Source organism: Physeter macrocephalus, chromosome 16, assembly GCF_002837175.3.
Source record: "Physeter macrocephalus isolate SW-GA chromosome 16, ASM283717v5, whole genome shotgun sequence".
Taxonomy (NCBI): Eukaryota; Metazoa; Chordata; class Mammalia; order Artiodactyla; family Physeteridae; genus Physeter; species Physeter macrocephalus.
In genome coordinates, this window is record NC_041229.1 from 68013670 (window position 1) to 68034200 (window position 20531).

Below are 20531 nucleotides of genomic sequence, written 5' to 3' on the forward strand. Positions count from 1 at the left end.
CTCCCTCCCTTTTTTTAATTTTTGGTATTAGGGATGGATTGATAACTTTAATGGACCAAGTGGTCTCTTTATTGCGGTAAGTAAGCCTTTTGTTTTATTGACTATTCTGTACTTTTTTTCTGTGTATCTGTATATTGTGTATATGTGCTTTGGCTTATATATCTTAAGGTGTTGTTTTTAATTTCAACAAAGGCAGGGAAAGGAATTCTTCGAACAATGCGTGCCTCCAACAATGCCCTTGCAGATCTTGTTCCTGTAGATGTAGTTGTCAACATGAGTCTTGCGGCAGCCTGGTATTCCGGAGTTAATAGGTATATGAGTTGACAATGTTGCTTGTTAAATATATAGTAACTGAGATGGGAAAACTAATGTTAAATAATCCCTCATAACTGGTATTTATCAGTTTTATTAACCCATACCAATATTATATAGCATTATCACTTTCAACTGCAAGAGTTGGTTTAAATAGGCGATGAAGTGGTTCCATCAGCAATTATTAAGAATTAACATAAATTCTTGTGTACTACCCACAGGATGGACAAGGTCATTAGAAATTAAAAAAAAACAACAACACAAAACATGATTTTATTTTTTAATCCAAACTAGAACTTGGTATAAACTTGACATATATAAAGAGCTAAAATTCGCAGAGAATGGCTTACATATTATCAAACATGCACACTAGAGTGCTTTAATCAACTCATGGGCCTCCTTTTAAAGGGGAGTAGTAGCATTTACAGGTAACACCTAAGCCTAAACACCTAAGCTTCTCAATAACTTTTTTTCTAAATAATAAACTGCCCTTATTTTTGAAGTCAGTATTTTATATCTTAAAAAGGAGGGATATGATTATATGAATATATTGTTTCTGGTGAAAGGGAACTCAATTCATAATTTTTTCAGCTAGAGCCTCTGAAAATGGGAGGGAGATAGGAAGAGCTGAGGTTGATTTTTGTTCTTTTTCCGCGCATGAAAAACAGACACTCCTGCTAATACAAAGAAGAAAATATGAAGTCTATATTATTTTTTATAAATAATTTTTTGGTAGGATAGGGAAAAAGGGTAGTGTAAATAGTCGTTCAGACACACAATCCTTTAAAGATAATATTTTAAATAGTCACTGTAGAAAAGGTACCCATCATCCTCATTTCTTCCTACTTAAGTATCATGTAAGATTTAGATTGGTTAAGTTTAGCCTCTTTTTATGTTTCATTGTTTTGATCTTTGTCTTTGCAGACCAAGAAACATCATGGTGTATAATTGTACAACAGGCAGCACTAATCCTTTCCACTGGGGTGAAGTTGGTATGATTTTACTTGTGTTTCTGAATGTTAGAATAAATTTTAAAGAACTTAAAGTGTTCACTGAGTTTTTATGTTAGAATAACCCATGAGGCATTAAAGCCACCAGTTACCAATTTATTCTTATTTTAATTGCTATGTTAGAATATCTACTAGTACTGCCTTTTGGTCCTTAGTAATGTTTCATAAATTTTAAAATATCCTGCTGTATATTCCTTCCTCATCCCACCCTTGTCTGACCCTTACTATTTCTCTGCTGCCATCTGCAGCAATGCATATAGATACTCGTGGTATGGAAATAATGCTTTTTTCCTCCCTCGTGGGTACTCTCAATCCTGATGTTCCCTGTTCACAGGCAGTATCACTTCGAACTACAAGAGTTGGTATATTGTAGGAGATAGCTAGTTGTCCTAAGAGTAATAACTAAAGGAATTAGCAAGTAGAATACATGTTGCCATAATATTTTCTATTACATTTATTAATCTGTTTAAATTCACAGATTCACAGCAGGTAGTGTGTATGCTATGTTACTTGTTTTAGAATAGGAATAGTATAACTTAAAGGCCTACTTAAATTGAATCATTTTTAAGTTGTTTATGTTTTCAAATTTAAAGTAAAATGTATTTATAGTGTTGATTTAGTACTAGGTCTTATTTTACCTCTAATTGAACAATTTTTGTTACCCTTGAGGAGTGATTTGATTTTAAAGTAAATCTTTGTCTTTCATCCTAGGGTTTTTTATGGCATTTTTATTTCAGTTGAAAGATTGACTTAGAGCATATAAGAAAAAAAAATCTAGGGTGCTTTTAATTTTATGATAATTATTTGTATTCTTTTGAGAATTTTAAAACACTTTAATGAGTTAGGTTTTTTGTAGTCTTTCATTGTGTTCTGAAGTTTAGCAAAAATCAGGTTGAGCTTTATTTTAGTGAATATTCCAGTATACATTTCCATTGAAGCATTAACATACATGATAATAGATTTGATTATTTTGATATTTCATAACCTAAATAAATTACAACAGAAGTTAATCTGGGGTTGTTTTAAGCTTGTTGATATATGTTAATTTGAGCAACTTAATTATTCACAAGCAGAGGATGATGATTTCCCTTTTCTTTTTTAAGTAAGTACAGTAATAAGAATCTGGAAAGAGGAACAGAAAGAAAGAAGCTATCGTGAGAGGTGAAATATAGAAAGTGACATTGTAAACTGATATAGGTAAAACATTAAAAGGATTTGTAAGAGTGAATTTTAGCAGAAATTCATTCATCTAATTAAAATTCATAAATAGTGGCAGTTCTAAAACCATTTGAGTTCAGCAGTCTAATACCCATATTCTCTTAGCTACTATAGAAAATAGAAAAGTTTGTTTTTTAAATGAGCAAACTCTTACATCTTTGGTAAAATATTTTGCTTTGTAAAAACATGTGTTTTTGTTTTTTTTTTTTTTTCAAAACTTCATTACATGGTTATTATCAAAGCTGTTACACAACTTTTCTTCCTCAGAATACCATGTAATTTCCACTTTCAAGAGGAATCCTCTCGAACAGGCCTTCAGACGGCCCAATGTAAATCTAACCTCCAATCACCTTTTATATCATTACTGGATTGCTGTAAGCCATAAGGCCCCAGCATTCCTGTATGATATCTACCTCAGGATGACTGGAAGAAGCCCAAGGTAATGGTGACTAGCTCTGTCTTATCTGTTCCTCTGACTGTTAAGCAACCCATGCTTACGCTAAAATGCATATTAACTCTGTATTTGTTTATGCTTATGATAAGGCTTAATGGCCTTTCGTGAATGAGAAGACTCTTGAATTTAAGAATTTGTCAGAAAAGCAAAGGTAGTGTTATAATTCACTCTGTTCTAAAGTTTGGATGATAAATTATTGTCATGTGCTGAATTCTAGGTCTAACTTCAGGTATTTTTTCTGAATAACAAATAACATTCAAAATGCTTTGACGCTTATTTTTCCTACAGGATATTATCTTAATCATTCCTTCAAGATGAATCCTTTAAACCAAGTATTCAGGCGCCCCAATATTAAGTTGTATTCCAACAACTTAATGCTTCATTATTGGAAGGGTGTCAGACATACAGTACCTGCATTATTGCTCGATCTTGCACTCAGGTTGACAGGTCAGAAACCGTGGTAAGAAGAATAGCAGTAAATACACTATGTATTGGTAAGGTGGTGGAAGCTTGCTGGAGAGACAAAAAGTCGCTAGCATGAGCTTTACCTTTAGAATTACTAACCTGATTAATCACAATCACAGTCAGGATGCTAGGACATTTCTTAGAAATTAAGGATATTTGGGAGACTAACTGTGGATCTCATCTTATTGGGCCATTGATCCTCCAGAATCCCATAATATAGGAAATGTCCAGCGTCAAGGTTGTCATTGTTATTATAAGCTGAAATTGAGCCCTTCTCTCCCCGTTAAAAACTTGGAGGTGAGTTTTATAGGGGATTAAGGGTTAAATGTTTTGCTTTAAGTGGATTGTGCAGTTTTTTATGAAAAAACCTAGGATGCTTCTAGAAAATTAACTGCTTGAGCTATCTCAGCTTCCTATTCAGCTTATAATATGGTAATTACTGTTTCTGACTAATTTTTCAGGTTGAGAATTTAAAACAAAAGTTAACAAATGGAAAACTGTCTATTATAGTTGTTATGGCCTTTCTTTCTTTTCTTTTTTATTGAAACCCCACAAACTTAAATAAAGTAATCCTACTGTCTTTACCACAATTATAGTGAAATGTACTATAAAAATATTTATTTTTTTAACTACATTGGCATTATAGTGGAGCCTTTGATTAAAGAGTTCAGGATTTGAGTATTTATGTATAAAGAAGATGCTGATTCCAGAACTTCCATCAACTGCTCAAAAAAATAAAAGTGAGGTATCTTCCAGTTATAGTGTATCAGGATCTGAGTTACATGTAGGGAATTTTCTGTGGATTCAGTTGTCCATTATGTTTCTAACCCTGTATGTTAAATATTGAAATACAAGAAAGGTGTTGAATTGAACAACTTTAGAATAGGTAAAGAAATACTCAGTGGAAAGAAGATCCAAAATACATTAAAACTATCTTCAGGTTTTCCTAGAATGATCTGCAAAGTGCAGTATTTGTCATTGGCAACATTCTTTCGTGGCTAAAAAGCAGATGTAAATTTATGAGTGATGGCAGTGATGCTGTCTTGATATTAATAAAGTTGTTGCAAATTAGAGCAGAACAATCAAAACTAGGTCAAAAAAGTAAAATAAGTTAAATATATCACAGTGCCTTACACAGAAAATGGGGCTTAGTAAACTTAAAAACTGAATGAAGAGCCAAAGTTTATTAAATAATTTATAGTAGATGTTGCTACATAACAAATCATTTCAAACTTAGTGGCTTAAAACAGCAGTAGTCATTTTATTTCTTTCAGGATCTGGAATTCAGGAAGGAATCCACTGGGAAACTTTTGTCTTAGAGGTCTTTCATGTGATTGTGGTCAGATGGAGCTGAAATGGGGGCGTGCAGTGGAACAGCTGGTATCACTGTCTCTTCATATTGTGTCAGGATCTCTTCATAGAGTGTCTTTGCAGACCAGTGGTAGCCTTAGGGGAACTGGACTACTTACATGGCAACTAAAGGCTTCAAGGAAAAGTGCTTCAGCAGGCAAGGTGGAAGCTATGTGCATTTTCTGACCTACCTAAGCAAATCATGCAGCACTACTTCCACCTCATTCTTTTAGTCACAAACGAGTCACAGATCCTCCAAGATTGAAGAAGAAGGGATATAGAGAATAGTCAAGATCATCTTGTAAATGAACGGGTGAGATGAAAGGTATTGTTGCAGCCATCTTTGGAAAGTGCAGTCTGCTATAGTCAGGCCTCTGGTGCAAACAATTCATATTCCTCCCAAATGGAAAATACTCTTGCCTTTTCCCCCCAAAACCTCTCTGACGTCAGCTTGAAGCCAGTGTGGTCAGCGAAATCTGGTAAATTGTGGATGAAGCTCTTTAGAAGTTTTTTTTTCAGGTGTAGTTCCTCAAGTATTAATCTGAAAACCTGTGAACTAAAGTGACAGGTTACCTGCTGCCCATCCACCCAACATATAATAGTGAGACAAGCATAGGAAATACTTTAGACAGTCTTGTTCGAAAGAGAGAAAAAGAGAGGCACGCAGCAATCACTGGTCCATAACAGTTCTGCGTTCCAGCGGGGTCCCGTTTGATGGTTTCTTAGTTAGGGCTCATTCCCACTCCCTGCTTGTTTTCTGTGGCTTTTGGCTCTCCCCTCTGAGTCATCCTTCTTTTCCCATAAAAAAATGGCCTGTGTTTGCAGCTGAATAGCCTTCGTACCCTACTTCCTGCCTGTAAAAAGTTGGGAATCTTCAGGGCAGGGATTGGCAAACTTTCTGTAAAGGGCCATATAGTAAATATTTTAGCCTTTGTGAGCCATATGGATTCTGTTGTAACTACTTAACTCTGCTGTTAAATGTAGTTTCCACCTTGTAACTACTCAATTCTGCAGCCTTAGGCAATATGTAAATGAATAAGCATGACTGTGTTCCAGTCAGACTTTATTTACAAAAACAGGTGGATTTGGCCTCTAAGCTCTGGTTTGCTGGCCCTTGATCCAGAGGCCTCTTTTCATCTGGTACTGTCTCTGTCCTTTTAAGTGTAAACTCATAGGATTCCTTTTAAAACTGTGTGGGTTTCCCATGTATCTATTTTAAAACAATCCACTCCATTAGACCAAAGCCCACATATCTTTTTGAGACATACCCTTCTCTATCTTGGGTTCCTTATGAGGTTGCTGTGGGATAGCACCCTTGGATCTTAGATCCTTAGACTCTTACATCCTGCCTCTTAAACAATAGAGTGTATGTAAGACATGTCTTTAACATCTAGAGTGAAACTTTTGTTTGTCTGAAAGGTTCTATGAAGTATATACTACCTTAAATCTTTCTGCGGTCCTAACAAAGAATCTTATATTTACATTCTGGATTTGATCTATCCCCAGAAGATGTTTCTTAAAGAATTCCTGGCTGGAATTTTACATTCCTTCCAAATTGCATCCAAACAGATAGTTCATTTTTTAAGATCATCTTTGTCCTCTTTGAGGAAATCTTAGCTAGATCATCGAGTTTATTAGATACATTTTCTATTTTCCATGTGAACACAGGTGACAGGTTTGTTCTTTTAACTTCCAACATTATTTTCCTCACTTACCTTGAAACTCTCACCAACAGTTTCCTTAGAGCCCTTTTATTTTTTCCACTAACATTCTTGGTCCTTCCAGGTTTTGCCAGTGGTTTCAAGGGCCTTCTAGTTTCTGTCTGCCCCCTAATCCTAAAGTCAGTACTGCATGTTTTAGATTTTTATTATAGCAGTCCCTCACTCCCAGTACTGATATCTGTTCCCATTATTTGTGCTGCATAACAAATCTTTCAGTTCCCATTATTTGTGCTGCATAGCAAATCTTTCAAATTTAGTATCTTTCTTTTTTAAAAAAATTGAGATCTAATTGACATCAAACTTAGTATCTTAAAACAGTAATCATTTCATTTATTGCTCATGATTTCTGTGGGTCAGAAATTCTAGAAGCCTTTGATGGAGTGGTTTTTTTCTCAGGATCTTTCAAGTGGTTGCAGTCATAGGGGCTGGAGCAGGTACACTGTAGGAGTGGTAAAGGAGAGAAAAGGTACAGAGCAGCTGGGTGGCCAGGCATCTTTCTCTCTTCATATAGTCTCAGAGCCTCTCATTGTGGTCTCTACACATGGACTAATTTGGGCTTCCTCACAGCCTGGCAGCCTCAGGGGGAGTTGGACAGCATACATGACCTCTGAAGGCTTCAAGGGTGAGTATTCCAGTGAGCAAGGCAGAAAGCTACATCACTTTTTCTTACCTCCCCACGGAAGTCACACAGTGTCACTTCCACCTCATTCTTTGTGTATAAGTTACCTTCACCTCTTAATGGGGTGATAATTAAGGTGATATTATAGGTGAACATGTAAGATGAGAGATAATATTTGCAGCCACCTTTGGAACTTAAAATTTGCTACAAATAGGAAACATCAAATAAAGAATCTTCTTACCTGAGGTTTGTCCTGTACAAGGCTTCCTAAGTATCAAAGCAGGAATGCTTTGGGAGCCTATACTGTAAAAGCAACAAGAGACATAAAGGTTTTTTATTTAGGCAATATTATAAATATTAAATATAAATATATTAAATTTATATGTAATGTAAATTACATATTTACAAATATAAATATGTAATTTATATTATTTGTTCAGATATTTACTGAGCAAGATACTGGCCTCTATACCTTATATTGGGGCCTTAATATAATGCCTACTTCTGCATTAAACTAATGTCAGTCATGTCATTCGTGGTGTCCAGTTTACTATTTACATTATTCTGAGTACCAGCTAGGTAAAAATCTGACTTACTGTATATCTTGACATAATTTTAAAAGTATATGCATCATATGGATTCCTGGTTAATAGTCACTGGGGACTAGGATGCATGATATTATCACATGTAGAAGCAGTATAAATTATTTACTCTAGCTCTTGAAATGTAGTAGATATTTCATCACTCTTAAAATGGTATTTTAAAAAAGTGTTTCCATTTTTTTTTTGATTTTTTAGCTTAACTTTCTGCAGCTTAACTTCTCTGAATCTGATATTTTTTATCTTTGTGATTCTCAGTGAAGGACAATTTTGCCTCCCTCAAAGGACATTGGACAATTTTTGGAGATGTTTTTAGTTATCACAACTGGGGGATGGGTGCTACTAGCATCTAGTGGGTAGAGACCAGGAATGCTGCCGAGCATCTTACAGTGCACAGGACAGCCCCCTACCACAAATAATTATCTGCCCTAAAATGTCTATAGTGCTGAGGTTGAGAAACCCTGGACTAGATGACCATTAAGATCTTGCCCTCCTCTAAAAGATTGTGATTATTTTTTACAGGTTGCTGTAATAAAGAATAAATAATCAGAACATACATGGCAGTGTAGTCCCAGGCATCTGCTCTTACAGGATGTTTAACCAAAGATTGATGGTGCAAAGTTTTAAGTTTCTTTTTATCCCCCATAGTATTCAATCCAGAGTTTTATTACTTGATAAGTATTCTGTGAACTTCACACATATACGACCTTACAAATTTCCTTCTCCCCCTCCAATTTTTTATTGTAATTATGGCTGAATCGGTGATTGGTTTTAGGGTAATTCTGTCACTTGAATGAATCTGAAAATAAGACTAGGTGAGAATTGTCAGTGAAAAAGGAGTTAGGAAGAAAAACTTTTTAGTAAGATGTATGTTGGAAAATCACATTAACCAAATATGTGTATATGTGTGATTCAAGTGTACTATACTGGCTGTGACAGTGGGTATTAATTACAAATCTGTTAAATCTTTTTGTTGTTTTTCAGAAAAAAATTGCCTAATCTCTTTTCTAAAAGCAGCATGTCTTGTTTTTTTTCCCTTCAAGTGCTTTCTATCTATTTGAACTATTCCTGTCCAAATTTAGCCTTTGATGCTCAGTAATTCTTTTTGTGTTTAATGGAGGTTTTATTTTGGAATGGCTTCCGTGCATGAACTACAGTTTTTCTTTACATAGTCCATGTTGCCTCATTTTCTTTCAGTATTCTGGATTTAGGGTTTCTTTCTAAATGTATTGAATATGTCATCAGAATTATTTAGCTAATATTACTGTTTTGATTTCCCCCCCATTTCTAATGTTCTAATTTTCTCTTATTTCCCCCGTTTCTGAAGCCCCTAATTTTGGGACTTCTAAACTGCATATAATGCTAATCCTTATTGTGGGACTATAAATAGAATTCTTTTTAAGTATTACTTCACACGTAATTTTTCTGTTCACTAGAGGTTAGGAATTTTTGGTGTGTGTTTTGTTTCAAAAAGTTCTTTCTTCCGTTTCTCTACTTATCATAGGTAATTATTATTGTATAGATGTTGCTTTTCTGGTTAGTGTTACGATATCAATGACTTATAGTGAGCCATGATATATAAAATGACAAATTTAAAGATTAAAGCCCTTCACTCTTCTAAAAAGAAATTTTAAAAGTATCGAACTCCCTTATTTCCATAAGGATGGATATTGGGGACTTGGGAAGGTGAGTGAATATCTTGAATATCTATTTCAGAAAGCTGTCAACATGAGTCATTGATTTCATGGCACGTCCAGACAATCACGGTACCTGTTAGTGTTCAAGAGAAAGTTATTTAAAATATATAGAGTTGACTAAATGGCAAATGAATATTTCTGTATACTTTGCTTCCATGATTCTGAAGAGTTGAGATTATAATGGAACAGTATGTTATAAATTCACAGATAATCTTAGGAAAATGCAGCTGAACTAAAATGTGGCTTAAGAAACAAAAAGGAAAGGAATACTAATTGAATCCATTTATTTGCTTAGTATTGTATGTAGAAAATTTGATCTTGAAATATTGCATTTCCTTTGAAAATTAATTTCATATATCAGCAGAACTCTCTTTAGGCAGTATTAAATTCATTTACTGCTGCTTAAACTTACTGCTGCTGTATTAAATTCATTTTGGATTTATAAAATGTTCTTCTAAGATGCAGAAATATTCTTATTTCCTGGTGGTTTGGTACACTTATTGAATTACGTTAATGGAATTTTTTGTTAATGTCTCAAAATGGAAACTGGTACCCTGGGTGGTGATGAGATTTTTCCCTATCTATGCAAATTATGAATCTCAATTTTTCTTATAATACAGGATGATGAAGACAATAACTCGTCTTCACAAAGCTATGGTGTTTCTTGAATATTTCACAAGTAATTCTTGGGTTTGGAATACTGACAATGTCAATATGTTAATGAATCAACTAAACCCGGAAGATAAAAAGGCAAGTATTTTCTGTTTTATATTAGAAAACAAGTAGCATACTAATTAGAGTATGCTAATTAGCAACCTGAGAAATAATTGAGTATTTTCCCCAACCATTATACAATAAGAAAGTTGATCTATTTATAGTCTCCCATTAAAGCTTCAGTCATAATTGGTGGTGATAAAGTTGCTTTATCCTAGAATTTATAATGTAAGTGTGAGAGTAGCAGAGGTATTTTCAAAGCATTATTGACATGTTGATTCTCTTTTTCTCTTTAATGTCAGATTCAAAGAGAATTTTGACTTCTTTATGCATTTCCCCCCCAAACACTGTTTTCTTTAAGTTTTAAGGAAAACCTTCTCTCAGAAATTGCTTTTGTATACTCTTTTACTTTTTGCCATTCCACATTTTGCTCTCTGTTAGTTTGAAACTTAAACTCTGTATTTGAACATGCATACTTAACAAAGTCTAAATTGAGCAATTTCTATAGCCTCTTCCTTAATGATATTTAGGACCATAAAATGTTTTAGCTCTGATTACCATCCTCATTAACTTATATGGTTGTATGTTACTTTAGTTCTCTACTTAAACCTCATAATTAGAAATGATTATTTTGTTCAGTTTTACTTAGATTTAACTATATATTTACTAGTGTCTTTGCTATCAGATCTTCTCTTTAGGGTCATTTTTTTTCTGCTTGAAATATATCCAGAATACAAGAATATGTTTGAGTAGTAGGTATGTTGGTAGTGAATTCTCAGTTTGTGATTATGTCACATGATTTCAGCACATTAAAGACAACTTTCTTTTTATATTTGTCTTATTTTCTTGGTGTTGAAAAGCCAGTCTAATTTGCAGCTGCTTTACAGTATCCTTTCTTAATTTAGCAAAGTCTAATATAATATTGATACTTCTACCTTTTCTTGGATAATGCAAAGGGTAACACCTATCTGCTATGTTGTTATGTTTTTTAATTCTATATTTATGTTATGTGCCTCACAATCATTCCTATTGTAGTCTAGTCAATTAGTATTCATATAGATTTACTGGCATAATTGTCCTTTTACTGCTCTTATTTCTTCCTCCATCCTCCATCCTCCTCTAATGATTCCAGACTTCAATCTGGAATCATTTTCATTCTGCCTAAGGAGTACCCATTAGTATACTTCTTCTAGTGTGTGTCTTCTATTGATGTCAGCTTGTATCAGTTTTTATTCTTCTGTGAATATTTTTATTTTTCAAAGATACTTATACTGGTATAGAATTCTATGTTAGCAGCTTTCTTTGAGCACTTGGAAGACATCTTCTCATAGTCTTTCGTCTTCCATTGCTTCTTTTCAGAAGTCAGTTGGTCAGACTAATGTTTCTTTGGAGGTAATCCACAGTGCCTTCTCTGGTTTTTAAAAAAATTTTTTCTTTGACTTTCAGCAGTTTTACTCTGATATGCCTAGATATATGTGTGTATATGTGGTATATGTGTGTTTTGAATCTTTGGCTTGGTGTCTCACCATTTTTGGAAAATTTCCAGCCATTGTCTTTTCAGATACTGCGTCTGTTCTATTCTTTTTCACTCTTCCTGTGGGAATCCAGTTGCACATATGTGTGACCTTCTCATAATATCTCATATCTTAAGTCAAGTCTCCATTTCAGTGCACTGGTACTTTAATGATTTATTTATGGTAGCTTTTTTATTTTTGGTCTAGAACTTGCTATTTTCAGAAATGATGGTAAATTAAATTGTGAATAATTTATTACACCAAAAAAATTACCTGATTTTGTGTGGAGGAGCAAATTCATCTCTCAATTTCAGTGCACTGGTACTTTAATGATTTATTTATGGTAGCTTTTTTATTTTTGGTCTAGAACTTGCTATTTTCAGAAATGATGGTAAATTAAATTGTGAATAATTTATTACACCAAAAAAATTACCTGATTTTGTGTGGAGGAGCACTGAGCAGTGTATAGCCCTCTTATTTTGTCATGAAATAGCATTTTTGTAAGGCTTTCTTTTCCAGATTTATCTACCCTTTTCATCAAGTGGCCTACTTACAGTTATCTAAACTCCTAAGCCAGCTTTCATAACATATTCTATCTCTTGATGTCAATACTGTTTCTCTAGAAAAATTAATCTGTGTGGTATGCAGGATGTTTAAAAAGAAGAGATAGTGTAGACAAGGAAACTGGAAACAGGTGTATTGATACATGTATAAAAGGAATACTTAGGTCTATTTGGACAATGGGATTTTGTCGGTTTATTTATTTATTTATTTATTTTTAATGATTCAGGCTTCTTTCGTCTTCATGTACTCCTCTTTAAAAGCTGACATGAGTTTTCAGATTATCTTCTCAAATGTTTCTTTGTTTAATGGATGATATGAAATAGGAATAAGAACTTTTTTGTGAATAGCAGTAACATTTAAAAAATTAATACAGTAAATGTTTTGTAATCATGTCATGTGGAATTAGCCTTTAGAAAAAGTGTGAATTTTTGACTGGTTGTGAAAAAAATTATCCAAGAATAACCAATAATTTTTTTGTTTATGTAGACTTTTAATATCGATGTACGACAGTTACATTGGGCAGAATATATAGAGAACTACTGTATGGGAACTAAGAAATATGTATTGAATGAAGAAATGTCTGGCCTCCCTGCAGCTAGAAAACATCTGAACAAGTACGTTTTTATATAGGTTTGATTTCATCTTGTCTTCCTTATGAAATATTACAACTTTTTCTAAGCTGATAAATTGAGATACTGCTAATAATATATTGTATCAATATTTAAGAAAAGTGGTTGCCTTTGGGCTGTAACTATGGTAGTATTAATTTAGCCTATGATTGTTGAACCTTACTATTTTCATCAGCTTATACTGTCCATTAGTAATAAAGTCAGGTGGAATTTAGTTTTAAATATCACTTTTATCTTCCCTTATTGCTATATTAGGAGAAAATAAAAATATATTTTAAGCTGGAGGTAATGTAAAGTTTCTTTTACCCAATTATATACATCTTTAGAAGAGGAAAAGAGGTATAATAATACATTATTCACTATAGAACTTTTTTCCTTGTTTATAAAATAGTTGCAATTATTCCCTTAGTCTCTTATAAAAGTAATACATACTAATTGTTAAAAAAAACCTCAGAAAATAGAAAAGGAAAAATTACTATTAATCCATTATTCCGAGATGCAGTTAGTTTTAATAGTAATCTCTTTTATTCATAGTAATTTTTTAATACAAGTTTTGTAACAGTTTTTAAAAGTTTCACATTATTATTCTTGTGCTTTCAACTCTTTGAGAATTTATAGGGCAGCTAGTTGTATAGATGAGGAAACTGAGACTTAGGAAAGTTGTGTTTGACAAGGTCATATTGTATTAAGTGGCAGGGCAAACTAGAATACTGATCTTTGACTCCTAATTCAAAGCTCTTTTGTCTACACCCATTGTTCATGTGTTGTGTGGTTAACCCTTGAACAACATGGGTTTGAACTGCATGGGTCCATTTATTGATACATGTAGATTTTTTTTCTATAAATACATACTATATTACTGCACAATGTGAAGTTGGTTGAATTCACTGATGTAGAAACACGGGTAAGAAGGGCTGACTGTGAAGTTATACTTGGATTGTTGGAGGTTTGATGCCCTAACCCCCACATTGTTCAAGGATCAACTGTAGTCCTATATCTTTCACTGCCTGTTGAAGTTAATGGAATTTATATAACCGTATTGCATATCTAAAGGATTTATATTCCTTTCTAACACCATTAAAAAACATCAAAAATGTTTTGAAACATGAGCAAGATAATGTGCATGTTGCTCTTTGAGAATAGGAGGGTCTTCCTATTTAGAGCAAGTGCCATGTTTCATTCATGAATGAGGACTTGTCCAGTTGGCTTTTGATCCTGTGACTGAAGGAGTAAATTCACTTGTCTGACAACTTGTAAGCAGCTAAAGATGTCCAAAAAATGTTTATTTTGTCTGTAGGATGATGTATATGATGAATCTATGTTTTAAGATTAGATAGGAAGCTCCGAAGTGCAAGAAATATGTCTATTTTACCTACTAATGTACGTGCTGACTAGCACAGTATAGGGCATACAGAAGGATGCTAAATAATACTTGTTAAATAAATAAATTTGCATCCCAAATGTACTGTTACAAAAAAACTTTGCTTTATTCATTGTTAATAGAGGTAATGCATTGTTTGATGGACTCTTGTCCAGAATGTGCACAGTCAGGTTTGTTTGATGTTTGCTAACTTTCTAATTTAAGGACTTCTAGTTAGTTTTTTTTTTTTAATAGATTTATTTATTTACTTTTGGCTGTGTTGGTTCTTAGTTGCTGCAAGCGGGCTTTCTCTAGTTGTGGAGAGCGGGGGCTACTCTTCATTGCGATGCGCAGGCTTCTCATTGCAGTGGCTTCTCTTGCTGCGGAGCACTGGCTCTAGGCACATGGGCTTCAGTAGTTGTGGCTCACGGGCTGTAGAGCACAGGCTCAGTAGTTGTGGCACATGGGCTTAGTTGCTCTGCGGCATGTGGTATCTTCCCGGACCAGGGCTCGAACCCATGTCCCCTGCATCGGCAGGTGGATTCTTAACCACTGTACCACCAGGGAAGTCCCGTCTAGTTAGTTTTTAAATAAGTTGCAACTTAATATGGATTTGAACTTTGCGTAGATTAAAACTGAGCATGAATTATCTGCTGTCCAACAATATTCTATTCTAGAAAATAGTATCCAGTATATTTCTTGATTTGCTTTTCAGGTTGAGGAACATACGTTACGGTTTCAATACTATCCTCGTGATCCTGATTTGGCGCATTTTTATCGCAAGATCGCAAATGGCAAGAAACATCTGGTACTTTGTGGTTAGTCTGTGTTACAAGTTTCTGTCTTACTTCCGAGCATCCAGCACTATGAGATACTGAAGACAAGAATTTAGCATTAGAACATCTATGCATATGGTGGTCTAAATGCACAAAATGTAAAATGTACTTAAGTCATTTCATCTTTTGTCAAGACATTAAACCATCTTAAATCAGAGTGTGGAGTAAATTATGGTACATTTTCTGTAACATTTTAACGTATGCTCATAAAAACCTAGTGAATACACTGTGGTATGCCAGCTCAAATCTGTAATAGCCACCAAAACCATGACTTAACATTTTGATCCCTGGGGAAAAGGGGTTGGGTGAGGGTAGGAGTGGGGAAATAGGAACACTGACCAGTATAACTGTGCAATTCTGGAACATATTAATTAAAATATGCCTTAACATACAGTGATTTTCTAATTATAATATTTAGTGCAGTGGAAAGCATTTATTTGGACAGGAATACTAGCTAAGTGGTAGATATTTGATTCTTCAGTGTTTGATTTTTTTCATCAGTTCAAGTGGGTTTTAGTTTTGTTAAAATTACAGCCAAACTATTTTCACCTCATCCTGTAAGTTATTGAGTGGTCTCAGATATGAGAGACACGTTCTCATTTTTCTTTCTCTGATTAGAGGTCTGATGCATATCATTTTTCTATAAGCAGTCAGTTGCTTTCATAATCAGAAGGCTATATATTATTATAGAGGCCCTACTGGATCTAAATGAGTTTGAGAATCCATGTCAACGTATGCTTTTGTGTTTTTAGAAGGAAAATGAAAATTCAGTAAGACCGTTAGTATCAAAAAGAATAGGAATACATTTTTCTTGACCACATTATGACCAAATGAAAATCAGTTCTGTGACATTTTGTTCATATTTTGAAGCTGGATGATTACTTGAGACTTTGACAAGCAGGTGTGGGTGCAGGGAGGAATTCACCATACTTGTGCTCTCTGCCCTTTATAAATTTTATTAATAGGACTTTAAAAGGCTTATACTGTCTTTCCAATGAAAACTAAAAGTACATTACTATGGAAGAATGTATTTGCAGGTAGTCATAGCATTAAGCAAATGTTCTCATATGTGTGTAAACATACTAATTTTTGACGTTGAGAGCTGAATTTCTTCCAGAAAAACAAAATAATACATAAATTAATGTGTATAAAATTAAAGAACTTTATTTACATACCACATAAAGTAGCAAACTGTTGAATGAGTTTAAAGATATCATTTATTTTTTTCTGCATGTGGTTTTAGCTTTTAGAAAGGAATTCATTATAGAAACAAGTAATAGCAAGAAAATCGATGTATATTTTAATGATACATTATAATTCCCTTTAAATCTTAATAGTAGGTAACTCTCCTTACTGTTATAACACATTTGCTTTAACATATCAGCATAACATGTTCTAATTTAGCTGATCAAGTTTTACTATATTTAAATCATTAACAGTGTATCTTGAATATGTTTAATGAAGTCAGTTCACAATACAAAAAGTTACATAGAACTTTACATCTTAATTTTCTTCATCAATTTAAATGCAATGTATTAGAAGTTTATTTTGTTATTGTGAAAAAACTAAATGTAAAGGAAACCACCTTCTTCCTTGCAGGTGTATAATCTTGAAAAGGAAAATGCTTCCATGTTGAAGCCAGATTTTCTGTAGTAAACCTTTTAAAACATGATTTTAAAAGAAATATGTATATAAATATAAATACATATGTATTCTTTGCAATGATACTAAAGTCTCTGGTCTAGGACCATACCTTGTGTAAGGTGTGAGAGACCATGGCAATGTCTAAAAATGGAATAAATGATGATGCCTTTGATTTGAAGTGGCCCACAAAGTTAACTATAGATGCTCTATACATTGAGTACTCCATCTCTCCAAATACATTTCCATAATGTTTTGAAAACATGCTAACATTTGTATGATTTTTACACATCTGCTGAATATACTTAGAATCAGATGAATTGTCTTTATGTCTTGCAAAAGAATCAGGTACAACTTCGGCAGGTGTGTGAAGTACATGGAAGGTGTATGTGTCTGAACTCTGTCATTGTTCTTGTAATCTAACTTAAAGAAATGATAACTGAGAGGGTGCCGAGGCCACTGCATTAATTTTGTGTGTTTAGAATTCTTTTGTCAAAAGAAAGCTAATGAATAAATTAATATGTCATTCTGGAACTTAAAGTTCTAAAATTAGTATAAAAAGTATATAGGTTGTTAATCCTCACCAACTTGACTTTAAGCTTAACTCAAACAAAGATTTTGGAAATCATTTGTATTTATGTCATTTGCTAGACATGGTTTTTAGTTCTTTCTGATTGTGTTTTACACACAAACTCAAATTTTAACAGGATAGCCTGTTAAATAAATCTAATATTTCATTTAACTCATTTGATAAAGCTGTTTTTTAAACATTGGGTTTTTTTCCCCTATTCACCCTTCATTCTTATAATTCTGACATATGTATTTGTCAGTCGTGAAGTCATTATAACTATATTTAAACTTGACTTGGCAACATTAATATGTTCAAAAACTCAACACAGAGAAGCATGGCAATACATTCTTTGACTTAAGGATGGTATAAAATAAATATTTTCTGAATCTGTGTAATAAAGCTTGGAAGCAGGGAGGAAAAATCTTCTCTCCCTTTTTTGTGCTTGTCTGTAGGAACTGTTTCAGGGTTTTTTGCTTTTGTTTTAAATGTAAATCGATAGTCTTTTATAAGAAATAAATAGAAGCATTATTGGGTGCCTTTGTTTGTAAACCAAAAAGTAATAAATGAATCCCTATATTTCCATTATAGTATTTATTGTATTTTTACAATAGTTGTCTTGAAAATTACTCATGAGGTAATGTGGTTAGGATTACAGGAAACAGTTCTCATTTATACTTCTTACCTTTTTAAAGGTGTACTCATTACTTTTTATATCCTAATTTTATTGAATTCTAAGTCTCTTACACAGCATTTTAGGGGAAGCATATAGGCAGGATGAATACTTTTTGTTAAAGTATTATTTTTATTTATTAGCTGGAATGAGGTGGTTTTTCTAAAAACAGTGCCAGGGTGTCATTAGGCCCCAGCTCCTCTCCTCCACATTGAATGATATTATATTAATTTATAAATACATTTGTTGTAATTTGTCTATTGAGTAAGTATAAGGAACCATTCATTAGTAACAGAGGGTAACTAAAAAAGGAGAGAGCTGATATCAGGCTGGGGTACAGGTGAATATAAATGTCCTTCCTAGCCAAGCTCTTCTAGGCTGACTCCAAGCTGTGACTTGAAAATATTAGCACTGACTTGCTCTATTTTGAGAAAAACTCCCTAATCTTTTGCATGAGAAACTAGAGAAAGGAAGGTATACTGCAAAACTTGATATAGAAATGAGTTAATTAAATTTACAGTCTCTGTGATAAAAGAAATATGAAATATTTTCTTATTGAATTAGTATTTTTATCTTGAGACATTTTCAAGTCATAGAATGAATGAATGCCTTTTTTTTTATGATGGTACTCTCTTAGCATACATCTCTGCTACCCTTAAGATTCCTAAACAAATCATCTTTGTCATTTGAGCATATTTGTTAAATTATTCCTTTGATTTTTCTTTATTAAAGAAAAATTTGAGTAACATTAAGTTTGACGTGCTCCTTTGCAAGTTGATGGCTATAAAAATACATTTATATAGAAAAATGTAAAGTGATAAATATGAGTTTAATATCTTTATGGTGGGCAAATAAGGCTATAATTGTTGTTTTCTTTCTTTTCTTTCTCCCTTTCTTTCCCTCCCTCCCTCCCTTCCTTCCTTTGTCACAGATCACATACAATACCTATACTTTTATACAAGATGAAGAGAGGCAGGGACTTCCCTGGCAGTCCAGTGGTTAAGACTCTGCACTTCCAATGCAGGGATGCAGGGGGTGTGGGTTCGATCCCTGGTTAGGGAACTAAGATCCCACATGCTGCGTGGTGCAGCCAAGAAATTTTAAAAAAAGATGAAGAGAGGCAGTGGAGATTTTTCTGAATTCATTAAAATATATAAGCATACCTCATTATTCTCTTCAAAATATTTACTGAGATTCTCTCCTAGGTATTTGACTTTGTTTTTTTTATGGGGTTGAATTAGGTGTCCTCCAAAGATGCTTTGGAGGCAGAATTCCTTTATTTTCTGCTGTTATACAGAAAACCTAATTCTCTTTCTTTCTTTCTTTCTGTCTCACATATATCTGTGGAAAGCTTATCTTCAGTTTTTGAGAGCAAAGTGTAACTAGAAAGTGTTAGGTTGAAACACGTAAAAATGCTAATACTTGATGGTCTTTGAACTACAAAGATAATCTCATATGACTCTACCTAGTATTAGAGCTGCTTTTTTTGTTTTATTTTTTAACAAACACACCTGAACCTAAACATACAGACAGATGAATGGATTTTATTTAAAATAGTCATCCCAGGAGAATATATATTTATTTCATCAGTACTTAATTTTTTGACATATAATACCTACTTCTCTGCTTTATGTTACATCTTTCACAGGTTTGTCATTTTCCCGAACTGGGTTGTTGATTTCTGGTTGTTGAGAGGAAAACCAGCTTGCACCTTTTACACTGTAGAAATAACATTAGTGAACACTTGTTGAGCACTCACTATGTGCCAGGCACTACTCTAAGCATTTTACATGTATTAACCCATTTGTGCCTTACAGCAACCCTTTGAGAAGGGCACCTCTGTTACCCATGTTTTATAGATGTGGTAACTAAGGTCTGTAACATTAGTAATTCATCCATGTTACACTGCTAGTGGCAGAGCCAAGGTTTGAACTCAGGTAAGTCTAGCTCAAAAGCCTGCTACACTTGTCCATCACACTATACTGTCTTTCACTATAGGAACACGTGCTTCTGGACCATTTAGAGAGGTTCTCTTATATGCTGTTAGGTTAGGCACTGTGTTTTATATATTGCAATTATCTGTTTGTCTGTATCACTCAACACACTCTAAACTTGTCAGTGGTTCAGATGGAGTATGACACACTACCTACCCTTTAGGGTTGTATGACTTAACATAGGTAAGTAAACATAGTTTTAATATAACATAAAGAAAAGAACAAAATACTAAAAGCACAAAGGAGTGATCTGCTTAGTGTTTCAGGGAAGAGCTCATACAGACATACAACATTTGAATTGTGGTTTTAAGTCTGATTGGAAGAATGGTGGGAAAGGGAAGCATTCCATGTACAGAGAAGGGCATGTGTAAAGGGAAGTGTGGGGAGCCATGAGGAAATATTTTGGTGACAAAGGAGAGGATAACTAAGGGAAGATGAGGCTGGGGAGGCAATTGGGGGCCAACCGAGGGCCTTTATATGCTCAGAATTCACTATGGAATGTGGAATGGCTGTGGTCAAAAACACTCAGAAGATCCTCCTAGCCCAATCACACCAATTCCTATTAAATATGAATAGATTTTGGACTTCAGTGA

General features: G+C 33.8%; 1 protein-coding gene across 4 annotated transcripts in view; it reads left to right on the forward strand.

The window, feature by feature from the left end:
• Positions 1 to 16239, forward strand: part of FAR1 (fatty acyl-CoA reductase 1) — a 68911-nt gene extending 52672 nt beyond the window's left edge. For all 4 annotated transcript variants that reach the window (XM_007121336.4, XM_055091388.1, XM_007121335.4 and 1 more), the window contains 7 exons: positions 32 to 76; positions 193 to 311; positions 1237 to 1304; positions 2808 to 2979; positions 10066 to 10195; positions 12724 to 12851; positions 14942 to 16239. In XM_007121336.4, coding sequence (XP_007121398.1) covers positions 32 to 76; positions 193 to 311; positions 1237 to 1304; positions 2808 to 2979; positions 10066 to 10195; positions 12724 to 12851; positions 14942 to 15104 — 825 coding nt within the window. In that variant the 3' untranslated portion in view covers positions 15105 to 16239. The remainder of the gene's footprint in view (positions 1 to 31; positions 77 to 192; positions 312 to 1236; positions 1305 to 2807; positions 2980 to 10065; positions 10196 to 12723; positions 12852 to 14941) is intronic.
• Positions 16240 to 20531: the final 4292 nt, after the last annotated feature.